Genomic DNA, 24,827 nt, shown 5'->3' with positions numbered 1-24,827 from the left:
TAATGAGTGCAGCTCACATATATTGGAAAGCTTAATTTTTCCTTGGTAGTGGGAATGTTGAAAAAGCAGTTTTAAAATAACAATGATAACAACAGTAATCTTGTCACATTTTGAGTGTCTACTTTGTGTACAAGGAGCCCTGGTGGCGCAGTGGTTAAGCACTCAGCTGCTAACCCAAATGTTGGCAGTTCGAACCCACCAGTTGCTCTGTGGGAGAAAAGACCTCGCGATCTGCTCTGGTAAGATTATAGCCTAGGGAACCCTATGGGGGCAGTTCTACCGTGTCATAGAGGGCTGCGATGAGTTGGAACAACTCGATGGCACACAACACTGTATGCAGAGCCCTCTGCTGGCTGCTGGGCACTGGAGGGGAGACAGTCTCAGGCTCTTTACGTGAGGGAAGTTTTTGACTTCTTCCCCTACCAATGGGCATTGAAGGCGTTAAGCCCATTTACAGATGGGAAACTTGAGACTCCGAAAAGTGCAGTCACACAGTTACTATGGGCTGGAGCTGGGATTGCAGACCAATTTTTTCTGATGACAAGACCATGTACAAAGCCCTTGGCCTTTTGATACCAGGAACATCCCCCAGAGCCAGGCCCATGCTGAGGACTGAGTACACAGCAGAGGGCAAGGAGCACCAGGCCATGTGGGACCAGGGCAGAATCACACAATGGTTTGGGCTTGTGTTTTGCAGATTTAGTTCCCAGATCTGCCGTGTACTTGCTGTGTGACTTTGGGTGTATGCATCACCTCTCTGTGCCACAGTGTTCACCGATGTGAAATGGGAATAACAGCAGCACCTCCAGTCCAGGGTTGCTATGGGCTCAATTAGCCTGTGCCCATGAGTGAGGGAGCTAGGCCTGGAACAGGGCAGGCTGGCCTGGTTCCTGACCCCAGGGACATTCCATTATCCTGAGATGCTGCCTGTAAAACTGTAAGTGACTAGTAATGAGGCTGAGTGTGGAGTGCTCAGAGCTGCTCTCCCCCACATCATAAAGGCTCCGAAGGCAGGGGATGACTTTCAGCTGGGGAGAGGGAAGATCAAGGAAGACTTTCTGGAGGAGGAGGCATTGAAGCCAGGCCATCGTAGTTGACTGGGAACATTCACTGACATCCTCTCCCTGAATGAAAAGTTGGAAAGGAGTTGAGGATAAGTGGGGATGGGTGGGAGAGTGGTCCCGGCAGAGGTAAGAGTGTGGGCAAAGGCAGAAAGCAAGCTGGGGGAGCCCAGGGAGTGCAGCCCAAGGCCGCAGCTAGTCAGGCAGTAGCTACTCCTGGAATCCAGGCCCTGTGTCCTCGTTCAGAGTCTTTACACCATACCTGGAGGGAGGTCTCAGGGAGAACCAGCACCAAAGACATTGGGTGGAACACATGGGGGCATATTTCAATACCCCACAAATCCCAGTTGCCTGGCAAGGTAGTGAGAGTCCCATCACTGATGGTAGTGAGATCCCTATGAAGACTGTTAGCTTTATATTTTTTTCCTTTAGTTTATGGGTTTAAACAATGTAGCTTTTTAAAAAACATTATAAAAGAACTAATAACAGTGGAACTGATTCAAACAATCCCCCAGAGGATGAAGTCCTTGTTAGTTTTAGCTTCAAGCCTCAGATGGCAGTTGGAATCAATGCTCAGTTTCCAAAAGTCCATTCATCCCCTGAGGTACTCATCTCTGAAGAATCCAGAACTCCAGGGGTCTCAGATCATGATGTGAGAATCAATCCTTTGATTCTAAGACAAGGATTCTAGAATTCCAAGACCCTAAAATTCCCGGTTCCAGAGCTTCAGATGTATTTACAGAAACAAAAGAAAAGCAAAAACTGAGGCCCAGAAAGGTGGACTCAGCTGACTGAGGTCACACAGCTTGTCAGAAGAATTTGAAGTTGGACCAGACTGATACAGAGTCAGGCCAGCTCTCTTTGCATTGAAAAGCCTACGATTCTCGGAAAAAAATCCAGATGCTAAGACACTAAGCTTGAAAACAATAGCGTGCATTTATCAAGCACTTACTTTATGCCAGGCAACTTACATGCATCAGCCCAGCCAGTGCTCACAAGAGTTCTGTGAGGTCAGCATAGGTATTAGCTGCATTTTCCAGATGCATTTCCCAGATGGTAAATTGGGGCTCCAAGAGAAGAGGCTGGGGTGGGGGTGGGGCGCCGCTAGTTAGGGAAGAGGCCAAGAGTTGAACCCAGGTTGGCTTCCCTAACCATTTAGCTTACTGGCTCTCTGTACCCCTAGTCTGTCAGAAGACCATCTCGAGATTCCCAGCAGAGAGTCTCTGATTTCATATCAGAGATGAGAAATCTTGGGCTCTAGGAGATTTCCTGAGGCCACAAAGGATTTGGTCAAACACATACAGGGGTTTTTCCAGCTTTAGAAGTGATTCAATTCAAAGTCTCAGCCCGTTTCTGGTCAGTGAGGGGCGCAGCGAGTGGGAGAGGCAGGACCCCACCCTCACCGTCCCAGGGGTTCCCACCCCATCCCCCCTCCCAAGGCTACCCCTCCTTGGCAGGTCCTTCCCTCCGCCCCCAGTACCTCGGGGGCAGCCAGAGCGGGCGGGGCTGAAGCACTTGGGGCGAGGGGCGGGGAGCGGGGCGGGCAGAGGGAGGAACAATGGCCCCCTCCCCTCTCCTGGCCGGCTGGAGGGTGGGGTCTCCCCGCCCCGCCTCCTTGCTCCTCCCCTGACAAGGCGATGAGGTAATCGCGCCGCCAAGAGGCACGCGCAGCCGGTGCCCAGCCCGGTCGGTCCCGCGCCCCTGCCCCGCGGCCGCCGGTCCCCCCGCACCGTCCTGGCCCCGGCCTCCTGGCCCCACCATGACAGAGCGTTGCAGCCTATGGAGCGCCCTGTCGGCCGCCGCCTGCTGCTTCTACCGCGGCTCCTTCGTGCAGGTGCAGGTGAGGGGGCGCCTTGGCCACTGCTGGGCGCGCCGGGCTGGGACCCCTGGCCGCTCCGCCTGGTGACTAACGGCTGGGGAGCCGCAACCCCGCGGTGCCTGACAGGGTCTGTTCCGGCCGGACGGTAGGCTGAGGGAGGGGAGGGGGCGGGGTCGCCCCAGCTTCACCTCTGGTCGCCCAGACACTCCGCAGGCTGAGGGTCCGGCTGTCATTCCCGGGACTTGGGGTTGCTGGGGATGCCGTTCCGGTACTGCCTCCGTAGCAGGCGGGAGCTGCGCTGGGGCATTGGGTGCGGGGAGATGGAGTCCCCGGCGTCCTGTCGGTCCTCCAGCGAGCACTCCGGCCCCTGAAGCTGACCCGGGCAATAGGGTTCCCCATTGTACCGGGCGTCTTTGGGCTGGGGTCTGAAGGCTGAGTGAGGGGCGGGAACCTGAGGGGATGCCGCAGGTGCCAGTGCTGGGACCACAGCGCCCTCCACACCCCTGCTCTCTAGGTGGGCTCGGGCACTCCTAGGAAGAAGGTCCCGCAACCCAGCTGGCGGGGCAGTGCGGAACGGCGCCTTGGCGGTGAAAGGGTTAAACCGAAGCGGGTGGAGGGGAAGACCCGGACCCCGCCTCTCTGCGGAGCATCCTCTAGGGATGGCTTTACTTGGGTTTGGGATGCCCAGGGGTCTAGAGGGAGGTTGCCGGGCGCAGGGCAGTGGGAAGGGGTTAAGACCTTGACCGAGGGTCTCAGCACTTTTGCCTCCCGAGCTCCTTGGGGGACGCCGGGCGCGTCACCTCTGCGCTCCCGGGGCTCACACACATACACAAGCTTGGAGCCCGCCTGAATGACGGCCCCCTCCGGCGGAGCGCAGCATCCTCACACCGGCCAATCAGGCGCGCGCAGGCCCAGGCGGTGAGATCATCTCTGGCCAATAGCAGCGCGCCGAGCTCAGGGATACTGCATTAGCACCCCAACGCATCCCCTCCCACACTCCCCGCTCCACTTCTGGGAGCTGGGGACCCTCGTGCGAGGGTGAAGGGGAGGGCACAGTGACCCTGGGGTTTCCCATCCTCCTAGTCCTCAGACAGATGCGCTTGGCTGTGTTGAGAACCACCCCCCTCCCCAATTCTCTGACTATTGATTAGGGCTGGAAAAAAGGAGCTCGAATCTCTCCTCCTCTTTAACAGATGTTACCCAGGTCAGAGAGGGGAAGTGACTGGCTCAAGATCACACGGTGGCAAAGTCTTAGGGCCAAGCTCTTTTCCACACAGCCCCCTCCCCTTTTCTGCCCCATATCCCTCATGCCCCTAGCTGTGGAACTGGTAGAAGTTCTCAGATGCATGCTCTTTGTCAAGGAAAAGGGCCCAAAAGCTAGGGTAATGGTCCCCCTTTCCCCCTGTGACCCCCTACTCTCCCCCTTCCCAGGGCTTGGTGTAGTATGAGAGGTGAGGAGGCCCAGTGGGTGTGAGGAGGGAGGCCAGGGACCCCCCAAGAATAGGGGACCTCTCAGAGAAGTGTAGGTATCTGAGAAGGCCCAAATCTCAGCCCAGCTGAGCCCTCCCTGTCCTCCCCACCCTCCCATCGGTTTTTACCATGGACAGAGGATGTTCAGACTCTGGATAAACCCTGCTTCTCCTCTGATCACCCGCTTGAGCACCTGTACACACTCCCACCCCCGCCATCTGTCCCCAGAGCCCTGCAGGCCCCTCACAGCCCAAATTTTCATGGGCCCACTGCCAAGCTGCTCTTGCCCCAGCCTTGCCCACCTCAGAGAGTGTCTCATTGCCCCTTCCAGGATCTCAACCTGGCAGTCCTCTCTGACCCCTCAGTCCTCTTCCCCTAACCCAACCAATGTCCATCTAAGTGCCCTCCCCCTACTCGCTATCTCCACGCCCTACCCTGCCCTGCTGTTGCTTGGAAAGCAGCCCACACAGCAGATCAAACTCTGCCCCAACACTTAAAAGAATCTTCTGTGACTCTGCTTTAGCCATCTGGGTAAACTCCAACGTCCCTAGGCAGCCTCAAGGCCCTGCCACACCTGCGCCTGCCACCCCTCCTCCCCAGCCCCTTTGAAGCTTTTAACCCATCCTCCCCCTTCCACCCAGCCCTTGGCTCTGCCCGCAGGGCCCAAACTTTACCACTGTATTCTCACAAGCTCTTCCCTGCCCTCCTGCTCTCCCCACCCTGATGCTTTTGCTTGGTTGATCCAATCCTCCTACAGGCCTCAGTGGAAACATCTTTTCAGAGAAGCCCTCCCTGCCCCTGCCCCTGACTAGATGGGGGCAGAGGGAAGAAGGGAGTTCTCATTTGGTCCCAGAGCTCTCTGGGTATCACAGAACACTCCAAAAACCTGTCATTGCTTGTCAGTGTCTGTCCTGCTTCTGCACATGGGCTCTCCCAGGACAGGGTCTACCTGTCCTGGTCATCTTGGGGTCCTGGCCTCTGGCAGAGGACCTGACTTAGAGTGGGTCTTAGTCAATGTTGTTGAATGAATGGAGTCAGAGATTCTAGATTTCTCTGAAGCTGGGAATCAGGGTCTTAGAAGCAGTGTCGATTGGCATAAACTGAGGCAGTGTGCGAGCAGAGGAGTGAAGTGTGGAGCTGCAGAATTAGCATCTGAGATCTGTGGAAGAGCTGAAGAGACAGGGAGTGGACCAGAGGACCCTTGGACTCTGAGGAGCAGGGAGCCCTGGAGAGAGATGCTACCTGGGCTGAAGTTGGGCCCTTTAGCCCCCCACCCCCCACCATCTTCCCTGCCTCCTGGCCAGCCCTGCGATCTGTCCTGGGGCACCCAGACAAGGTTCTGTCAAGGCTGAGCAATCTTTGGGGCCTGGAGCTGGGAGAATGGAGGGGAAAAGAATGTCTCATGTTCTCACAGTGACAAGGGCATTTGTGTGCTAGAGCAGTGCTCTGGAGAGAGAGATGAACGCTCTCTCTCCTTTTATTCTGGCAATGCTGTGAGGCAGGTTCTGTCATCAAACCCTTTGTACAGATGAGGAAGCTGAGGCTCAGAAAGGCAAAGTCATTTTCTCAAGGCCACACAGCTTGTGAGGCAGTATTCGTACCTGGGTCCAGCCAGGCACTACCATGCTGGTTGTCATCTAACGCTACTGATCCCTCACAGCTGCATGGGTGCTGTTATTTGCAAAGTGCTTCTTCGTCTATAGAGGCTCTCCTCATAAGGAAGCCTGTGAGGTAGGCTAGGCAGAGCACACCACCTCCATTGCACAGAGGAGGAAACTGAGGCCCAGAGAACTCACTTGGCACAGCTAGGATTGGGCTGGGCTCCATAGTGGGGGTTTAGCTGGCAGCGGGGTCTCCTCCCACTGCCCCTGCCCTTAGGGCCCTTGGGGTTTGTCAGCCTCTAACTCCCAGGCCACAGGAACCAGGGAACTAGAAACATCCCTTCTTGGGGAGGTGGATCAGTGTAGTCCTGGGCGTTATCTCTAGCGGGTTACCATGGGTTTCCCTGCTGGGCTTCAACTGCCCCACCTGACAGGATTGCTTGAGAAGGCAAGGGGCAAGGGATTGGGGAATTGTAAAGGGCAACCCAGATGACATTTGTCTGTATGTGAGGGCCTCTGTGGCCCTGTTTATGGGCCCTCCCTGACGCTTAACTGTATAATTCACCTTCCCAGAATGTATCCTTGCCCAGACAGCCCATGCCTTTGCCTGAAGTACCTCTGCCTTGTCTCCCCATCCACCTATAGAAATCCCTCCTGACCCCACTTTCAAGATCAGCTACAGCCTTGATGTCCCTAGCATATAGTTAGTGTTATTGCCACCTCCTCCAGGAAGTCTTCATTGACCCCTTCACCACCTAGACTTCATCATCTCCCTTCTAAATAGACCTGGCTCTTCTCTGCCGCTGTCCAGTATTGTGGTGCTGACCTCAGTTGGCTTGGATGCTCACATCAGCTTTTGCCTTCTCTTAAATTGGGATGTTCCTTGAGGGTTTGGGTTTATTTATTGCTGCATCTACCCTGGCACATAGCATGGGGCCTGGCACACTTTGGGCACAGTTTGGTGGAAAGAATTGAGATTTCTTTACTCCTGCTGCTCTAGAGAGCCAGGAGTGCAGGATCCCAGCAAGCCCCTTGAGTGAGGGTCTTCCTGGCACCTGTGCCTCAGTGTTCCCAGAGTCCTAAGATGGAAGGAGTTCACTTGAGGGGGTAAGGTTGTGAGGGGAAGAAGAAGGGAGCTTTTCTGATAGATCCCAACTCTTGCTGTCTCCCACCCAGTTCTCTAAGGAGAAGTACATTCTGGACTCATCGCCAGAGAAACTACACAAGGAGTTAGAGGAGGAACTCAAACTCAGCAGCACAGATCTTCGCAGCCATGCCTGGTACCATGGCCGCATTCCCCGTGAGGTGAGTGGGCCCTGAGTTGGGATCTCAGTATGACCTTCCGCCTACTGCCTCGGCTGGCCCCAGCACTGGCCCCAGCTACCAAGAGGCTCTGGCGTATTGCTTGGCAGGTTCAATCAAAGTGAACTGCGATGATGTCTAGCTCTGCCATTTACTGACTGTGTGACCTTGAGTAAGTCACTTCACCTCTCTGAACCTCAATTTCCTCATCTGTAGGATAGGCATACTAATAGTACCTAACTAATAGTACCTAACTCAAAGATTTGCTGTGAGAATTAAATGAAATAATGCATGTAAAGTGCTTAACATGATGCCTGACACATAGAAAGCTCAAAAGAATGTTGGCCCCTGTATTGTTACTGTTACTGGTCTATATATCATCCTCTTGTGTTTGGCTAGGAAGTACCCGTCTTAGGCTACTCAGTTTTGGCAAAGTTGAGTTTCTGGGCTGAGGTGACTTCACAGGCACAGACTTGGGCTGTTGGATCACATCTGTTCCCTCTTTCATTTGCACTGAAAATCTTTGTCAAGTGCCACCTCTGTGCCAGGCTCTGTGCTGGGCACCAAGGACACAGAGATAAAAGATGTGGTAGCTTCCGTAGAGGGCTTGTGGCCCAGGGCAGAATCTGACAGCAGGCAGGCAGTGAGGAGCTGGTGTGAGAAGTTCAAGAATGAAGCATCCTGCATGAGTGCCGGTGAGCCTGAGGAAGGGGTCCTGGGGAGGGAGCAGCTCTGTCTGCTAGACGGAGGCCTTTGAGAGATGGAGAGGAGTTCAGTAGATGGGTGGGATGGGAAGGGCGCCTCAGGCTGAGAGAACAGCTTGAGGATGCAAAGGCCCAAGACAGCCAGAGTCCTGGGTGATTGGAAAAATGAGGCTGTGGAATTCTCTCTGCCCAACGGGAGCCCGAGAAGGAATGGATCTGAGACTTGGGTCTCAGATCACAGAGACCCTCAAACTTCTCCAGGCCCCAGGGCCTTGTGACTTCCATTCCAGGGTATTGATGTCCTCCCATTCCTGAGCCTCTGTGCCCTAGACCCTGGGCTGAGGTGCCTCCTCTGAATCTGGGTCATTGTGTCCCCGTCAAGCTTCAGATGTCTCTGTTCACTGTGTCCCCCAGGCCTGGATCTCTGGCCTTCCCTGACCCTGTCCTACTCCAGCCTCACCATGTCCCCTTGCAGGTCTCCGAGACCCTGGTGCAGCGCAACGGTGACTTCCTCATCCGGGACTCACTCACCAGTTTGGGTGACTACGTGCTCACGTGCCGCTGGCGCAACCAGGCCTTGCACTTCAAGATCAACAAGGTGATAGTGAAGGCGGGTGAGAGCTACACCCACATCCAGTACCTGTTCGAGCAGGAGAGCTTCGATCATGTGCCCGCCCTTGTGCGCTATCATGTGGGCAGCCGCAAGGCCGTGTCAGAGCAGAGTGGTGCCATCATCTACTGCCCCGTCAACCGCACCTTCCCACTGCGCTACCTTGAGGCCAGCTATGGCCTGAGCCAGGGCAGTGGCAAGGCTGCCAGCCCTGCCAGCCCCTCGGGCCCGAAGGGCAGCCACATGAAGCGGCGCAGCATCACCATGACCGACGGGCTAACCGCTGACAAGCTCACCCGCGGTGATGGCTGCCCCACTAGGTAAGCCAGGACCCTGCACTAGGCCTCATTCTCCCTGCTGGTCAAATGGGGGTGTTGGTAACAAGAGCACTGGTGAGAAAAGGGAGGCCCTGTTCACGCTGAACGAGGTGAAGTTATTCTCCTGGAATGTCTGTGCAGGAAAGAACAGGAGGAAGGTCAGGAAGTACCACACGGAGTGTCCTTAGCCTGTCACTTCTCCTCTCTGACCCTCATGTTCCTACCATAAACTGCTCTTACCCAAGCTCTAGCTTAGGAGGAGCTCTGGCTGCTGTCCTATCCTTGGGAGGGGACCTGGGCCCTGCCACCCTTCTCCACCCCACCCAGCTGGGCCAGTGTGGGCATCACAGCAGAGGCCTCTGCAGTATAGAAACCTCGGCACAGGGAATGGAGTGTTCTCAGCAACATTTTAAGAACTCCCAGTTGCAGAGGAAGACCAGGGCTTAAGATCTCAGGAAAACCCACAGCAGCTGATCAGTCCTGAGGCCCTACTGTGCGCCTAGTCCTGTGCTTAGTGCTGTGTCTGATCTTACCGACCCCCACTTACCCCAGGGAGGCAGGTCCTATCCCCACTTTATAGATAAGGAAACAGGCTTAGAGAGGGGAAGCCACTTGCTGGAGATGGTAGGACCAATATTCAAACCCAGGTCTGCTGACTTCAAAATTTGTGCCCCTAGTTGCTACCATCTCCCCAGTTGTTTGCAGAGACCCGGTGACCTATGCCCCCAGCAGCTGGATAGGCCCCCACAACCCCATCTCCTTGGGTCTAGGCTGGGGGCTGCCAGCTGAGGAATTGATGGATGGATATTCTATGGCTAGCAGCCACTTGGTCTGTGTTTTGGAACCAGTGGCTGTGATGGCGCCAGGAGCCACAGTCATGTGTGCCCAAGGTATCCTGAGCATGGTGCGGAAGCAGTGAGGAAGGGCCAGGCTGGCCAGCTGGGTTCCCTCAGGCTCCCCAATCACTGGCTTGTCCCTGACCCCAGACAGTTCTCCAAGTTGGGGGCAAAGTTTTTAGGGAAGGGAGTCGTGTAGGTTGTATACTGCACAAGGGATTCTGGTCCAGGGGGCAGAAGGGAGCTGAAATCCAGCCCACCCTCTGTTCATTAAACTGGGGGCTCATCAAGCTGGGGGCACCAGAGGATGGATGTGATTTACTAATTTGTCCAAAAGCAACATGGGGGCTAGTAGGGGTTCTGAGCCCCCTCCCTTCTCCTTCTAGTGACAGGAGGGATACAGAGGAGCCTGAGAAGCCATGGCTCAGCCTGGTGTCCCCAAGCCTAGCCTCTTAGGCTGGTCTCAGCCTTGTGGGAGGGAAATGCTGGGTAGGGGTGGAGAAAGAGAGCAGGATATGTTGAAGGTACTAAACAGACACCGAGTGAGTGAAAGCAAAGACTGGAATGTGCTGGCCAAAGTCCTGCTGGGGAGTCAAGGCCTCGGTTCCCACCTCTGCTCCTGACTTGCTGTGTGACCTGTTAAGCGCTTTCTCCTCTGGATTTCAGTTTCTTTTTACTTGTCAGTGGAAAGGTAGGACTTGATAATCCCAATCCTTTCTGGCTCTGAAGTTCAAGGGATTGAGGATAGAGGCAGAGGTGGGGGTCACCGGGGCTGGCTGCCCCCCAGGCTCCATGCTTATGAAGGTGTCTGCTCCACAGTGCGTCACTGCCCCACCCCCGGGAATCCATCCGCAACTGTGCACTCAGCATGGATCAGATCCCAGACCTGCACTCGCCCATGTCCCCCATCTCCGAGAGCCCCAGCTCCCCCGCCTACAGCACCGGTATGGCCCAGGGAGAGGGGAGGGGCAGGGCGGGGGCGTTCAGGTGGACTGACTCTGTGTGCACACGTGTGTACTGTCTTTGATGACTTCTGTTAGCTGGTGTACAATTGTGTTTTTGCCTCTCTAGTGACACAACTTTGCAATGCCCTACAAGAATTTACACTAAAAATCTGCCAGTGGAACTACTGATGTCGACCTATCTGTGGCTTGTTCATTCAACAATGATTTGTTAAGTCCCTTTTGGATACCAGGCACTGTGCATGAAGGGGATTTCCAGTGTGTTCTTCAGGATGCAGTGAAGTCTGACAGGGGCCCTGTGTTGCTGGGCCTGGTCTCAGATGCTGTGAATTTCACCCATGCAATAATACTCAGCTCGCATTGGTCGAGCTCTTCCTGAATGTAGGCTCTCTGCTGGCTCTGCTTCGGCTGGAACTCCAGTGACTTAGCTCCATGGTTCCAAGTGGCCGGCTCAAACAAAATTAGTTCGGCTGTACCTTTTTTTTTGTTTTTTAATATGAAGAAAGTTTCTATTGTAGAAAACATGCCATTAGTTAATTTCTGTTGGGGGAGGGGGGAGTTTTCAACTGGTCATATTGTCCACATGGCAGGCAAAGTGTTGTGAGAGAGGGGCAGTTCCAGGAGGAACCTTTGCCTGGAGAGGCGTTCTGTTGGAGTGTTGCTGTCTGTACATGTCATCACAAATCCTTCCCTAAATATAGGGTCATCAACTCAGTCAAAACTACAAACATGCCATCAAAACAACACCCCTGACTATAAAAACACTTGCCAGAAATTATAATTTCTAAGTAATGAGGAGTAATAAAATAACCCAGGAGTCAGGACTTAACACCTGGTTTTAAATCCCAGCTCCACCACTTGCTGGCTGTGTGACCTTGGGCAGGTCAGTTCACCTCTCTGAGCCTCAAGTTTTTTCACCTGTACGATGAGGATCATAAAAGTACTTACTTCACAGACATGTTGAAAGGATTAAATGGACTAATGTGCAGACAAGGCAGCAAGAGCTCAATAAATGTCATCTCTGATTTTTGCTGATGGTTTTACTGTTGCTGACCAGTGTATCTCCAGCATGTAACCAGCTTCTGGCACACAATGTGTATTCAATAAATCATTATTACTAATTCTTTGAAAGATAATTCCATGTGGCACAATGAACTCCAGCAAGTGCTTAGTTTCCCTGAATCACTGGAAGTTCTTTCAGGCAGTTCAGTGGTTCTTCAAGGGCTTCAGCACTGTTAGGGCTCTGGTATGCAAACTCTGGGGGGCCACGTTATTTCAGAGTATCACCAAGGGCTGGTCAGTTTGCCAGAGTCTTCTGGGACTGGCCTCCACCCTGTGTGGGGAGGCAGGGGTGCTCCCCTGTAGGGTGAAGCCTACCGTTTGGGGAGGGGGTGATGACCTCACTGGTGAGGGGCCCCAGTAACCAGTCCTCTCCCTCTCTCTCTCTGCAGTGACCCGTGTCCATGCCACCCCTGCGGCCCCCTCTGCCACAGTGCTGCCTGCCTCTCCTGTCACCCGCCGTTCCAGCGAGCCCCAGCTGTGCCCTGGAAGTGCCCCAAAGCCTACTGGGGAGTTGGACAAGGGCCCTCATGCCAGCCCCTCCCATAGCCTCTGCAAGGCCTCCCCATCCCCATCTCTCAGCAGCTACAGTGACCCGGACTCTGGCCATTACTGCCAGCTCCAGCCTCCCATGTGTGGCAGCCGTGAGTGGGCAGCAGCTGAGGCCTCCAGCCGGCAGGCCAGGAGCTACGGGGAGAAGCTAAAGGAACTGTCAGAAAATGGGGTCTCTGAGGGGGACTGGGGCAGGGCCTTCACAGTCCCCGTTGTGGAAGCCACTTCTTCCTTCAACCCAGCCACCTTCCAGTCACTCCTGATCCCCAAGGACAACCGGCCGCTGGAGGTGGGCCTCCTGCAGAAAGTCAAGGAGCTGCTGGCAGAGGTGGACGCCCGGACGCTGGCCCGGCATGTCACCAAGGTTGACTGCCTGGTAGGTGCTAGATGCTGGCAGTACCTGTCCTCTGGTCTTGGGACAGAGGTCAGAGTGATGAGGTGCTGGCCTCCACATTTCCCCAGTATAGCGACTGGGCCTGGATTCTAGCTTCATGGTTGTCCTTCACCTGTTGTGTGACTCTTGGCTGCTCACTTTGCCTCTCTGGGCCTCCATTTTCTCCTTTAAAAAAGCAAAAAAAAGAAGACATTCTTGTTCCTTCCAGGTGTCAGTTTGGCACTGAAACTGGGCAGTCTTGGTGTCTGGCTCCCTGGGACACTTGGGGCACCAACCTGGACGTCCCATAATGAGGCTGCTGAAAGAAAGTCAGCCGGCTGGTCCAGGGAATATAAAAGGGCTGACTGCCCACCCCAAGCCCCCTAGTAGAAAAATAAGGAAAAATCCATTACCTTGGCCTATAAATTGTAAAAGCCTGTGCCTTTGTTTTGTGTGAGTCTTTGGTCATCTGAGGATCCCAACTCACTCTATGCCTCAGTTTCTCCCTTTGTAGCTTGGGGGTACTGATTTCCTGGTCTCACTGGCCTCATAGCCCGGGAAGCAAGAAACGAGACAGGACAGAGATGTTGCTCCGTGAGCCCTTTCTCTTCCTGGGCCTCAGGTTTGCCCTCTGGAATAAGGGTGCCTTGGTCCTTCACCTTAATTGAATAATTAACATGCCAGGTACCTCTGGGCATCTTCCCATTTATCCCCCATTTTACAGATGGAGAAACTGAGGCTTACTCAAGAGAGGTAGAATCCTTGCCAGAGGGTTAGCAGCGGAGCTGGGATTCAAACCGGGCCTTGCAGGTTGTCCTCCAAGATAAAGCTCTTTCTCTCCCAGATGGCTTGGGCCATCCGTGACAGGAAATTAATCAACCCTCTGGGCGTCCTTGCAGGTTGCTAGGATACTGGGCGTTACCAAGGAGATGCAGACCCTAATGGGAGTCCGCTGGGGCATGGAGCTGCTCACCCTACCCCACGGCCGGCAGCTACGATTAGACCTGCTGGAAAGGTAAGGCAAGCACCAGCACCTGGGGAACCGCAGGGAACCCCCACAGGTTACCTCACTCACCTTTTGCTCTGCCCGGTTGGCCAATCAAGTTTCTCAGCCAGGCTCCCCGGGGGCACTGGCCACGCCCCCTAATCCTAGTGACCAATCACAACTTTTCAATATTCAGCCCTATGCAACCCTGGTTTTCCAAAGACTGAGTCTTTTATCTCCGTATTCATGTTTTGCATCCCCTTGACCAGTCATAGCCCATCAACCTTCACCCCGCCTCTCAGTCTGTGTTCTCTTCCTTCGTTCTTAAACAGCTCTGCCTGCGGAATTCCACAGATCGATCACAAGCCCCTCAGTCTGATGCGCAGGGGTTATGACCCCGCCCCCGACCCATACAGACCAATCATAAAGCCTTAAGCCGCCATTCTGGCCACACCTCCCAAGTCTCACTGACGCATCACAACCTCTTGACTTTTGCCTCTGCCCTGCTCAACAACCAGAAGGGGCAGCCCCCCCCGGCCCCGCCCCTTCTGACTCGGCCTCTCCGACAGGTTCCACACCATGTCCATCATGCTGGCGGTGGACATCCTGGGCTGCGCCGGCTCCGCTGAGGAGCGGGCGGCGCTGCTGCACAAGACCATCCAACTGGCGGCCGAGCTGCGGGGGACCATGGGCAACATGTTCAGCTTCGCCGCGGTCATGGGCGCTCTGGACATGGCTCAGGTACTGAGGGGCCCAGTAGAGCAGGGCATCTGGCAGACTGTCTGGAACAGCCCTGAGATAACGTTCTTTGCGATGGCTGTATATCCAATTGGGAAGAGCTGTGATTTTCTAGGCAGTATTGGTGAAAGGGCAACTGGGCGAACTGAGTTTTCCAGCTGCTGACCTGCCCTGAGAGGGTGACCAAGTCCTTTCCCTTCTCTGGCTGTCAGTTCCCCCATCTGTCAGATGAGTGAGGAACGTTATGAGTTTAAAGCATAACAGTAAAACAGCTCTCTTTAGTGAGCATTTACCATGTACTAGCTGCTACACTGAGCACTTTACAAGCACTGATCCCTCCAAACACTATGAGGTAGATGTTTTTATGTCCCCATTTTATATATGGAGAAATTGAGGCAGAGCAGTAACTTGCCTAAGACCACACTGTAACAGGCTGAAAGAGTCAGAATTTGACAAGTGTTTTACTTGAGCTTGAACCTTACCCACACTACAGTGACTCTCCTATGCCTAACAAATAATAACAGCATCCCAGAGACAATGTCCATGGTTCAGCTTCCAGCTCTACCACTTATTTTCTGAATAACTTTGGGCAAGCCAAGCCATTCCTGTGAGTCTTAGTTTTCTCATCTGTAAAATGGGTTGTTGCAAGGGCTACATGAGGTACATATGAAAAGCAGTCAGCATTCTGATTGGTGCATGAATGGTGACAGTAAGAATTATTATGATTCATATGCTGGCTTTCCACTCAGTGTAGTTGCCTGTGGCCAGTGGCCCCTGCAGCCCCTCCCTGGCTGGTTGCTCACAGTCTGGTCTCTCCAGATCACCCGGCTGGAGCAGACATGGGTGACCCTGCGGCAGCGACACACAGAGGGCGCCATCCTGTATGAGAAGAAGCTCAAGCCATTTCTCAAGAGCCTCAATGAAGGCAAAGGTATCTCTCCAACCTTGCTGTGTGACCTTGGACAGCCAGCCCACAGGTTTCAGCCCTCTTGGGCCGGCAAAGACTCTCCCAGTGTGGACTATGAGGGCTTGACTGAGCTCTAGGCAAGCTATCCTCCCTTAGGTCACATTCCGTATCTGGCAAATGTGTAAGCTGAGTCAGGGCTGGGCCAAGGCTGCAGTGAGTGGCTGGGGCTATGGGTTCAGCTGGGGGAATCTATTGTTGTTGTTGTTAGGTGCCGTCCAATCAGTTCCGACTCATAGCAACCCTACGTACAACACTGCCTGGTCCTGCGCCATACTCATAATCATTGTTATGCTTGAGTCCATTGTTGCAACCACTGTGTCAGTCCATCTCGTTCAGGGTCTTTCTCTTTTCTGCTGACCGTCTACTTTACCAAGCATGATGTCCTCCAGGGACTGTTCCCTCCTGATAACATGTCCAAAGTACATGAGACAAAGTCTCACCATCCTTGCTTCTAAGGAACATTCTGGCTATACTTCTTCCAAGACAGATTTGTTCGTTCTTCTGGCAGTCCATGGTATATTCAATATTCTTCACCAACACCATAATTCAGAAGCATTAGTTCTTCAGTCTTCCTTATTCACTGTCCAGCTTTCACATGCATATGAGGCGATTGAAAATACCATGGCTTGAGTCAGGAGCACCTTAGTCCTCAAAGTGACTTCCTTGCTTTTTAACGCTTTAAAGAGGTCTTTTGCAGAAGATTTGCCCAATGCAAATTGTTTGATTTCTTGACTGCTGCCTTCCACGGGGGAGTCTGTACGGAAGGTTTTGTCCCAGGAGTTAGGGGCACTGGAGGCTCTCTCTGGGACCTCAGGTGGGCTCCTTTCCCTCCTGCAACTCAGTTTCTAGGACCGCAGTGAATGTTTGGGTCCTTGAGGATCTCTAAGTGCCTGCTGTCTCCCTCCCTGCAGAAGGCCCGCCGCTGAGCAACACCACGTTTCCTCATGTGCTGCCACTCATCACACTGCTGGAGTGTGACTCGGCCCCAGCTGAGGGTCCTGAGCCCTGGGACAACACGGAGCACGGCGTGGAGGTGGTGCTGGCCCATCTGGAGGCTGCCCGCATGGTGGCACACCACGGAGGCCTGTACCACACCAATGCTGAGGTCAAGCTGCAGGGTGAGTGATGGGTTGCATCTGGCAGGGGCAGAAAGATGGGGAAAGACAGTCACTGATCTTGTGGCCTGGGCCTCCCTCCACCTGACTTGCTGCTCTCACTTTCTCCAAATGTCCACCCGTTTCTCCCCATCCCTCTCTTTCCCACCCTGTCTCCTGTCACCCTTTTCTCATCCTTTCTCTTTATTCACTCATTAATTCAACAAGCATTTATTAATCGCAGGCACCATGCTGGGGTAGGAGGACACACAGATCATTCAAAGGGCACCTTAGCGGTGTCTTAGTTTCTCTGAGTCTCAGTTTCCTCATCTGTGAAGTGGGCATTTTAGCAGGCCTACTTTACAAGGTTGTCTGCAAAGCACTTTGGCCTTGGGTCCTCACGCTGAGACAGACCTGAGCTGCCTTCAAGGAGCTCACAGTCTAGTTAAAAGGTAAAACTCCCCTTCATGAAAGGACCAAAGAGAGACAAAGTGGCTTTAGATAATCTTTTACTGTCCTAGGCAATACTTAAGTCATAAAATTCACCGTAGATAAATTGGAAATTACAGCTGAGCAAACACAAGATTAAAAAAAAAAAAATCACTCGCAATGTAATTACCCAGAGGTAAATGTTGTGAACATTCTGGTGTACATTTTTCTGCCTTTTTATTTTTCAGGAAAAAAAAATACTTTTTTACATTTAATTACACCATTTATACATATTTTTTAGAAAAAAAATTCATAGGAAAATTCAAAAAAGAAAAGAAAAATTACCCAAGATCTCAGAAAAATTGTTAACATTAATATTTAATCTTCTAGTCACTTTTAAATTCTATATTCCGAATAGTAGGTCAGAGAAAACCAAAACCAAACAAAACTCTTTGCCACTGAGTCAATTCCAACTCACAGTGACCCTGTAAGACAGAGTAGAACTGCCTTATAGAGTTTCTTAGGCTATAATCTTTACAGGAGCAGATCACCAGGTCTTTTCTCCCGAGGAGTGGCTGGTAGGTTCGAACCGCCAATCTTTTGGTTAGCAGCTGAGAGTTTAACCACTGCACCACCAGGGCGCCTCTTTTAGGTCAGAGAGCAGGTGCTAAACTATGCGGTTATGTTCATTCAACAAACCTGGGAACTCTGATGGAGCTGGGGGGAGACCCCCAGGAGTAGAGCCCTGAGAGGTATAATAGGCAGGATGATGGTGGTCCCCTGACCTCTGTGCCCTTACCCTGCAGGGTTTCAAGCCAGGCCGGAGCTCCTGGAGGTGTTCAGCACGGAGTTCCAGATGCGCCTCCTCTGGGGCAGCCAGGGTGCCAGCAGCAGCCAGGCCCGACGCTATGAGAAGTTCGACAAGGTCCTCACTGCCCTGTCCCACAAACTGGAGCCTGCCGTCCGCTCCAGCGAGCTGTGACCTCCAGGGACCTTCCCCCTCTGCAGCTGCGGGCAGCATCGGGGCAGAGAGGGGCACTGACTTTCACAGCACCCCAGGGACACTGTGATCATCCGAGAATGTTCTGGGTTCAACTCCAGGATCTCCCTTGCTCCTCCAAGGCCCTGCATGGATGCTGGGCTCTGTCCCATCTGCTACAAGCTCAGCGAGTCTCTCTTCAGGAAGAACCAGAACTCCTGTTCCTCCCACCAGCTTCTGCTTCTCATCTTCCTGCCGAGGTTCCCTGTTGTTGAGCCATGGGAGGCTCCTCACACCTCCTCACACCTCCCCAGGCATCTGCTCCCTCATCCCACCACCACCACCAAGGCCTCCATCTTGCTGTAAATAACTATCTGTTCTGTAAATAGATGTACAGAAGCCATGGTTTTTCTTTCATATAATAAACTTTTATGACTCTTTCTTCTGTCTCTCACGGGGCCCTGGGGAGGAAGGAAGTACCTTTTCTTAGGTGAAAAGTGGAAACATTTATTCAGCAAATATTTATTTAGCACCTGGGACATTCCAGATTAAGCCAGGAGCCAGGGTTACAGCAAATACTAAAACCCAGTCCCTGCGCTCGAGGAGCTTACACACCAGTTAGCTCACAGCTAATTCCAACCCAGTGGGAGAGATGGTTGGCCTGACCCCCACTCCTGCCCTATTCCCTGCTGTAGGAAGCCACAGCAATAATTTGCACAAACACACAACCAAGGATCTGAGATGTTTGGTGGTGGAAAGTCTCTTTGAAAACCAAAGACTGGAGAGAGAACGTACTTTTCCCTCACAGTAGCAGAAGGGGGAAGACTAGAGTTACTTCCTTTTCTCTCCATAAGAACGGGAGCTATTAATGTCTTCCCAGGCTTTGAAATGTGGCCCCAGAAATCTGTGTATGTGTATACGGATGGGGTGGGGTGAGGAGGTGGGCCATGAAGGCAGTTGTCTTGGTTCCCTTACTCCAGTTGGTGGGGAAGTAGGCAACAGGCCTGGGGAGCCTGTTCACTGAATTGAAAATGTCTAGGGTCCTTTGTTTCTGAATCCTTTGACAAAGATAGGCTAGATAACATATAACTTAGTGTTATTAGATCTTTGGTGGCAGCCAGACTTGGGTTTAATTGTATTGTTTATTAGCTGAGTGACTTTGGATAAGAGGTTTAACCTCTTGTGTTCCCAGTTTCCTCAGTAAAATGGGGAGAATAACAGAGCCTATCCCCTGGGATGAGAAGCCCCGGTGGCTCAGTGGTTAAAACACTCAACTGCCCATCAAAAGGTTGGCCATTGGAACCCCCCAGCCACTCTGCAGGAGAAAGATGAGGTAGTCTGCTTCCATAAAGATTTACGGCCTTTCAAACCTTATGGGGCAATTCTACTCCATTCTATGGGGTTGCTATGTGTTGGAATTGACTCCACTGCAGTGGGTTTGGTTTTGGTTTCTCCTAGGGTTGATTTTGGAGACCTGGTGGTTCAGTGGTTGAGAACTCAGCTGCTAACCAAAAAGTCAGCAGTTCAAATCCACCATCAGCTCCTTGGAAACCCATGGGGCAGTTCTACTCTATCCTATAGGGTGCTGTGAGTCGGAATCGACTTGATGGCAACGGTTTTTTTTTTTTTTTTTTGGTTAGGGTTGATTTTAAAGCACTTAGCACATAGTTGCTGTTGGTAAGAGACAGCCATTTTCATACATAATGGATTACCAATGACCATTTATTGATTACCTTCTGAGCCCAAGCCCTTTATGTGTCTGTATCTCACTGAAATAGCACCATTTCTCTGCATGGTAGGTACTATTGTCATATTATAAGATATAACGCATCTAACACTAACGAAAGAGTCTCTGGATGACACAGTTAAGTGCTGGAGCTCTGGACTACTAGCAGAAATGTTAGCAGTTTGAACCAACCCAGAGGTGCCTCGGAAGTGAGTCCTGACGATCTGGTTCCAAAAGGTCACAACCCTGAAGACCCTTGGAGTGCAGCTCTACTCCGTAGACATAGGGTTGCCACGTGTCGAGAATGGACCCCACCGCAACTAACAATAATAACAGCACATAGTAGGTGCTCACCAAAAGTTATTAGTAAGCGTTCTTTTGTGATGAAAAAGAAAAAACAGAGCATGGAAAAGGTGCTTTGCAAGGTATAAGGTGCAGTACACGTTTTTGCTATTATTGTTACGTTTCCCTTTGTGGTCATAATAATTTATTCTTTCTGAGCTACTATGCTGGTCATCTGGAGCCCTGGTGGCTCAGTGGTTAAGAGCTCTGCTGCTAACCAAAAGGTCAGCTGTTCAAATCCACCAGCCGCTCCTTGAAAACCATATGCGGCAGGTCTACTCTGTCCTACAGGGTCGCTAGGAGTCAGAATCTACTTGACCGCAACGGGTAAAGGCTGGTCGTCTAGTTACCGTGACTATGGAAATACGGCCTGCCGCCCCTGATTGGACGGTTCACGGGCTCCCCCTGGAGGCCGCCTTCCGGTCCTGCTGCAGGACTACGGGGCGGGTGTTTAAAAGGGGTGAGAGGGGAGCCGGGAGTTGTAGGCGAAGGACGGTGGCTACCGCGGAGCAGTGCACGCCGGGAGTTGTAGTTTTCGGGAGAGGCAGGTGACATCCCCCGAGAGAGCTCGGGCTTCACCTGGATGGCGGCTGCGACGCGCGACTGCTGGCCCTGGGGCTCTTTCCTCGGGCTGCTCGGGTTGGTCTCAGCCGCGGCCGCCGCCTGGGACCTGGCTTCGCTGCGCTGCAACTTCGGCGACTTCTGCGAGTGCGACTTCCGGCCCGACTTCCAGGGTGAGGAACCGCGGGAGTCCGGAGCAGAGGGGCTGGCATACGGGGGAGCGCTCGGACCCCGGGGTTCCCTCGGGGCCGGGGCAGCTGTGGACCCGAGGCAGCTGTGGACCTTAAGGGTAGAACCGAGGGGCAGGATCCCTAGACGTCCGAATGGCCAGGGTCAGAAGTGGGCCCGGCGTTGAGGGAACCAGAGAGCCTCCGGCACGGGGCTGGGGAGAGGGTTTGGGGTGGCTTACTGGGGCTTGAGCAGAGCCCTGCCCGTGGAGAGAGGGCCTTTGACAGCAGAGCCCTTGTGGGGACGTTCTAGGCATCCAAAGAGTGGACTGGCGGTCAAGGGAATAGCTTGCTTTGGGGATGGGTGGGGGTCTGAGGCATACCGTGTAGACAGCACGAACCTACTTAAGGTTGAGTGCAATCTGAAGGACCGCCTAATGGGGGCGCTGCCAAACTGAGCCAAGCCTGAAGCTGGTGCTTGCAGCCAGAGACCCTGAGGGCCTCACTTCCACCTCATTTCCATAGACAGCTTGTAAACAATGTCCCAGAACACAGGGGTCCCTAGACCAGGTTCCCCCTTGAAAATCTCCTCCTTGGTGGGGATGTGTCCCTGGTTCTCACATTGTCCTTCTTTGGCCCTAGGTCTGGAGTGTGATCTGGCCCAGCACCTGGCCGGTCAGCACCTAGCCAAGGCGCTGGTGGTGAAGGCGCTGAAGGCCTTCGTGCATGACCCGGCCCCCAAAAAGCCGCTGGTCCTCTCCCTGCATGGCTGGACAGGCACCGGCAAGTCCTATGTCAGCTCCTTGCTGGCACACTACCTCTTCCGGGGTGGCCTACGAAGCCCCCATGTGCACCATTTTTCCCCCGTCATCCACTTCCCCCACCCCAGCCACATCGAGCGCTATAAGGTAGGCTGGACGTGTCACGGGCCACTGTTCTGCCCTGCTGTGGGGTTACAGTCCTTATGGAGTGAGTCTTGAGCTCAGAAAGGGGAAGCCTCTTGCTTCAGGCCACATAGCCAGTTGGAGGCTCAGCCTTCAGGACCCATCCTGAGCAGGGCTTGGGATGGTACCATTCTACCTGGCAGGGAGTTCTTGCTTTGATTTCTGGAGGGCGATAGCAGTATCTACCTGGCATAGTTGTGAGAGACATGTGATTATGTAATTGCAGGCATCATGTATTGAGCACTTATGTGTGCGAAACAGTCTGCATTATCCTCTCCCTGTCAAGCACTTAACCCCATCGTGGCTCAGTAAACACTCAATTAATATTAGCTCCTACTCTTATTGTCCTTGGTCACAATGTACTTCCCAGACTGATCTGTTTCAGCTGTCAACAGTGTTGGGAAGGTTCGTGGAGCAGGAAAGAGCCTTCTCCTTTTATAGAAAGCAATAGGTGGTGTGGGAGGAGCCCTGAACAGGGAGGTGGGAGCCCTGGGTTGAACCCAGTTCTCCTGCTGACTCACTGTGTGACCATGGGCAAGTTCCTGTCCCTGTCTGGGTCACAGTTTCACCATCAGTCCCATTAAGGGGTTAGTACTTTCTGGAAGACCATATCTTCCTGTGAAGGGTCAGTTCTTGCCTTGGAAAGAAGTTTGGGGTTGGGGTAGTGTCTTCAGCACCCGCTTGAACTCCTACTTCTACCCTGCAGAAGGATCTTAAGAGCTGGATCCAGGGGAACCTCACTGCCTGCAGTCGCTCTCTCTTCCTCTTCGATGAGATGGACAAGTTGCCTCCAGGCCTAATGGAGGTCCTGCGACCTTTCCTAGGCTCCTCCTGGGTCGTGTATGGGACCAACTATCGCAAAGCCATCTTCATCTTCATCAGGTGAGGTCCAGCTTTGCAGGGGGCACAGTTGGGGGGACACTTCTTAGAAGTCCCAGCTATCTGTTCTTGGCCTGTGGTCCCACAATAGCAGTACTATTCCCCCTGGGCCCAGTCAGGCCTCCCCAAGGCTTCTGACACTCTTGTTGGTGGCATTGTCATTCTCGGTGGTTGACTTCTCCTTTGATATTCTTAAAGCTAATCTTTCTGATCCTCATCACTTCTTTGAGGAAGCCCTGCTGGGTCAAAAAGTTTTCCATCTTTCTTGGCCAAGAGGACACAGGCCTGAGAAATGAAGGATAAGAGTTCTAGTCCCATTTTCAAGAGTCCTAGCTGTGTTTCCTCAGGCAAATTACTTCATCTCTCTCTGAGCTTCTGTTTACTCTTCTGAACAGCAGAGCCAATATTAATGCCTCTCTATCCAGAGCCCTGGTGGCACAAATGGTTAACCGAAAGTTTGGCAGTTCAAACCCACCCAGCAGCTCCACGGTAGAAAGACCTGGCGATCTGCTCCTATAAAGATTACAGCCTAGATTGAAGAAAACCAAAGACACAAAGGAAAGATCAGTCCAAAGGACTAATGGACCACAACCACCACAGCCTCTAACAGACTGAGTCCAGCACAACTAGATGGTGCCCGGCTACCACCACTGACTGCTCTGACAGAGATCACAATAGAGGGTCCCGGACAGAGCTGGAGAGAAATGTAGAACAAAATTCTAACTCACAGAAAAAGACCAGACTTACTGGCCTGACAGAGACTGCAGAAACCCCAAAAGTATGGCTCCTGGTCACCCTTTTAGCTCAGTAATGAAGTCACTCCTGAGGGTCACCCTTCAGCCGAAGATTAGACAGGCCCATAAAACAAAATGGGACTAAAGGGGCACACCAGCCCAGGGGCAAGGACTAGAAGGCAGGAGGGGACAGGAAAGCTGGTAATAGGGAGCCAAAGGTCGAGAAGGGAGAGTATTGACATGGGGTTGCTAACCAATGTCAAAACAATATGTGTACTAATTATTTAATGAGAAGGTAGTTCTGTAAACCTTCATCTAAAGTTCAGTTTAAAAAATAAACAAACAAAAAAGATTACAGCCTAGAAAATCCTATGGGGCAGTTCTACTCTGTCACATGGGGTCTCTATGAGTTGAAAACAACTTGACAGCACCTAACAACAACAACATCCTTTTAGAGGTTGGGTGAGGAAAAGTCAGCTAAGAGACACAAAAGTATTGTGTAAACTGCAAAGTGCAGGGCATATGTAGGTGGACTACAGGGATCGTGGTTATAGACACAAGATCCAGAGAGGGAAAGTGGTCCTTGTGGAGTGTTTTCAGTGGCTTTGGCTCCTGCCAGCACTGTGCTGGACCCCAGGCTCAGGTTGTGTTTAGACGGCACTGGGCCAAATTCTACACCCTGTTAGTCCCAGTCTCAGCCCGGGTCCCCACATTTTAGCAACACTGGTGGCGAACAGATCAACCAGGTAGTGCTGGAGGCATGGCGCAGCCGCCGGGACCGTGAGGAGATTCGCCTGCAGGAGCTGGAGCCGGCCATCTCCCGGGCTGTCCTGGACAACCCACAGCGTGAGTTCCACCCTGGAGTCCCATCCCAGGGGCAGCGTCAGGCAGGCCTGGGGCTTCACCCCCAGACCCATTTGGCCAGGTCACCAGGGTGGGCCAGGTATCTCCCGAGGTCTGATGTTCTGCCCACTGACCATGTAGTTCAGCACCCAGACTTTGGTGCTCCTTGCTCTGTAACCTTGGGCAAATCATACAGCCTCTCTGAGCCTTACCCCAAAAGGTGGCTGAGAGGGCCAGCATCACACCTGCACTACCCTTTGGAGATGGGGGACCTGGGCTTCTCCCTGTGTGTGACATATAGGACCTTCTCCCCATCCATCCCTTCCTGTAGATGGCTTCTGGCGCTCAGGCATCGTGGAGGAGCACCTCTTGGATGCCGTGGTGCCCTTCCTCCCACTCCAGCGGCACCATGTGCGGCACTGCGTACTCAATGAGCTGGCCCAGCTGGGCCTGGAGCCAAGGGATGAGGTTGTCCAGGCTATGCTGGAAAGCACCACCTTCTTCCCTGAGGACGAGCAGCTCTTCTCCTCCAATGGCTGCAAGACCGTGGCCTCTAGAATCGCCTTCTTCCTCTGACTCAGGGTGGCATCTTTGCTCTCCCCCACCCAGCCAGACCATCTAGGAAAGCCCTGGGGCCTCTGGCAGAAGGACCTTTGTCCCAAGCCTCCTGGAGAGTGGGACCCAAAGCACAGAAGAGTGAAGATAGAGAAGGTGTTGGTTAGGCCATGGCCCGGGGCCAGAGCAGGCCCTGGCTCTTAACTGGTTTGAGAGTG

At 53.0% G+C, this 24,827-nt stretch overlaps 2 protein-coding genes across 3 annotated transcripts in view; both read left to right on the top strand.

Moving 5' to 3' along the window:
• The window catches only part of SH2D3C (SH2 domain containing 3C), a 33,151-nt gene extending 14,852 nt beyond the window's left edge, over window positions 1-18,299 (top strand). The window contains exons 1-10 of one of the 2 annotated variants that reach the window (XM_004375696.2): window positions 2,681-2,901; window positions 7,128-7,256; window positions 8,433-8,887; window positions 10,540-10,664; window positions 12,134-12,669; window positions 13,566-13,681; window positions 14,221-14,392; window positions 15,209-15,320; window positions 16,268-16,474; window positions 17,686-18,299. In XM_004375696.2, the coding sequence (XP_004375753.1) occupies window positions 2,821-2,901; window positions 7,128-7,256; window positions 8,433-8,887; window positions 10,540-10,664; window positions 12,134-12,669; window positions 13,566-13,681; window positions 14,221-14,392; window positions 15,209-15,320; window positions 16,268-16,474; window positions 17,686-17,861 (2,109 nt within the window). In that variant the 5' untranslated portion in view covers window positions 2,681-2,820 and the 3' untranslated portion in view covers window positions 17,862-18,299. Of the gene's footprint in view, window positions 1-2,680; window positions 2,902-7,127; window positions 7,257-8,432; window positions 8,888-10,539; window positions 10,665-12,133; window positions 12,670-13,565; window positions 13,682-14,220; window positions 14,393-15,208; window positions 15,321-16,267; window positions 16,475-17,685 lie in introns of those variants that run through there. The other variant, XM_004375694.1, reaches the window with a different exon arrangement.
• Window positions 18,300-20,430: 2,131 nt separating this feature from the next.
• Window positions 20,431-24,757, top strand: TOR2A (torsin family 2 member A). Its single transcript, XM_004375692.2, has 5 exons — window positions 20,431-20,660; window positions 21,297-21,562; window positions 22,305-22,480; window positions 23,930-24,057; window positions 24,386-24,757. Exons 1-5 carry the CDS (start codon window positions 20,510-20,512, stop codon window positions 24,628-24,630), a joined length of 966 nt encoding a protein of 321 aa, XP_004375749.1. The 5' UTR covers window positions 20,431-20,509; the 3' UTR covers window positions 24,631-24,757.
• Window positions 24,758-24,827: the final 70 nt, after the last annotated feature.

The sequence above is a fragment of the Trichechus manatus genome, unplaced genomic scaffold (genome assembly GCF_000243295.1).
Source record: "Trichechus manatus latirostris isolate Lorelei unplaced genomic scaffold, TriManLat1.0 scaffold00038, whole genome shotgun sequence".
NCBI classification, from domain to species: Eukaryota; Metazoa; Chordata; class Mammalia; order Sirenia; family Trichechidae; genus Trichechus; species Trichechus manatus.
Note: the sequence above shows the minus strand (reverse complement) of the source record. Positions and strands in the feature narration are given on the sequence as shown.

Excerpts from the sequence above, each read along its gene's own strand:
- TOR2A (XM_004375692.2), top strand. The coding sequence starts at position 20,510 with ATGGCGGCTGCGACGCGCGACTGCTGGCCCTGGGGCTCTTTCCTCGGG. Across the intron at positions 21,563-22,304 it reads GCCACATCGAGCGCTATAAG|AAGGATCTTAAGAGCTGGAT; the intron begins GTAGGCTGGACG and ends TCTACCCTGCAG. Across the intron at positions 22,481-23,929 it reads GCCATCTTCATCTTCATCAG|CAACACTGGTGGCGAACAGA; the intron begins GTGAGGTCCAGC and ends CCCACATTTTAG.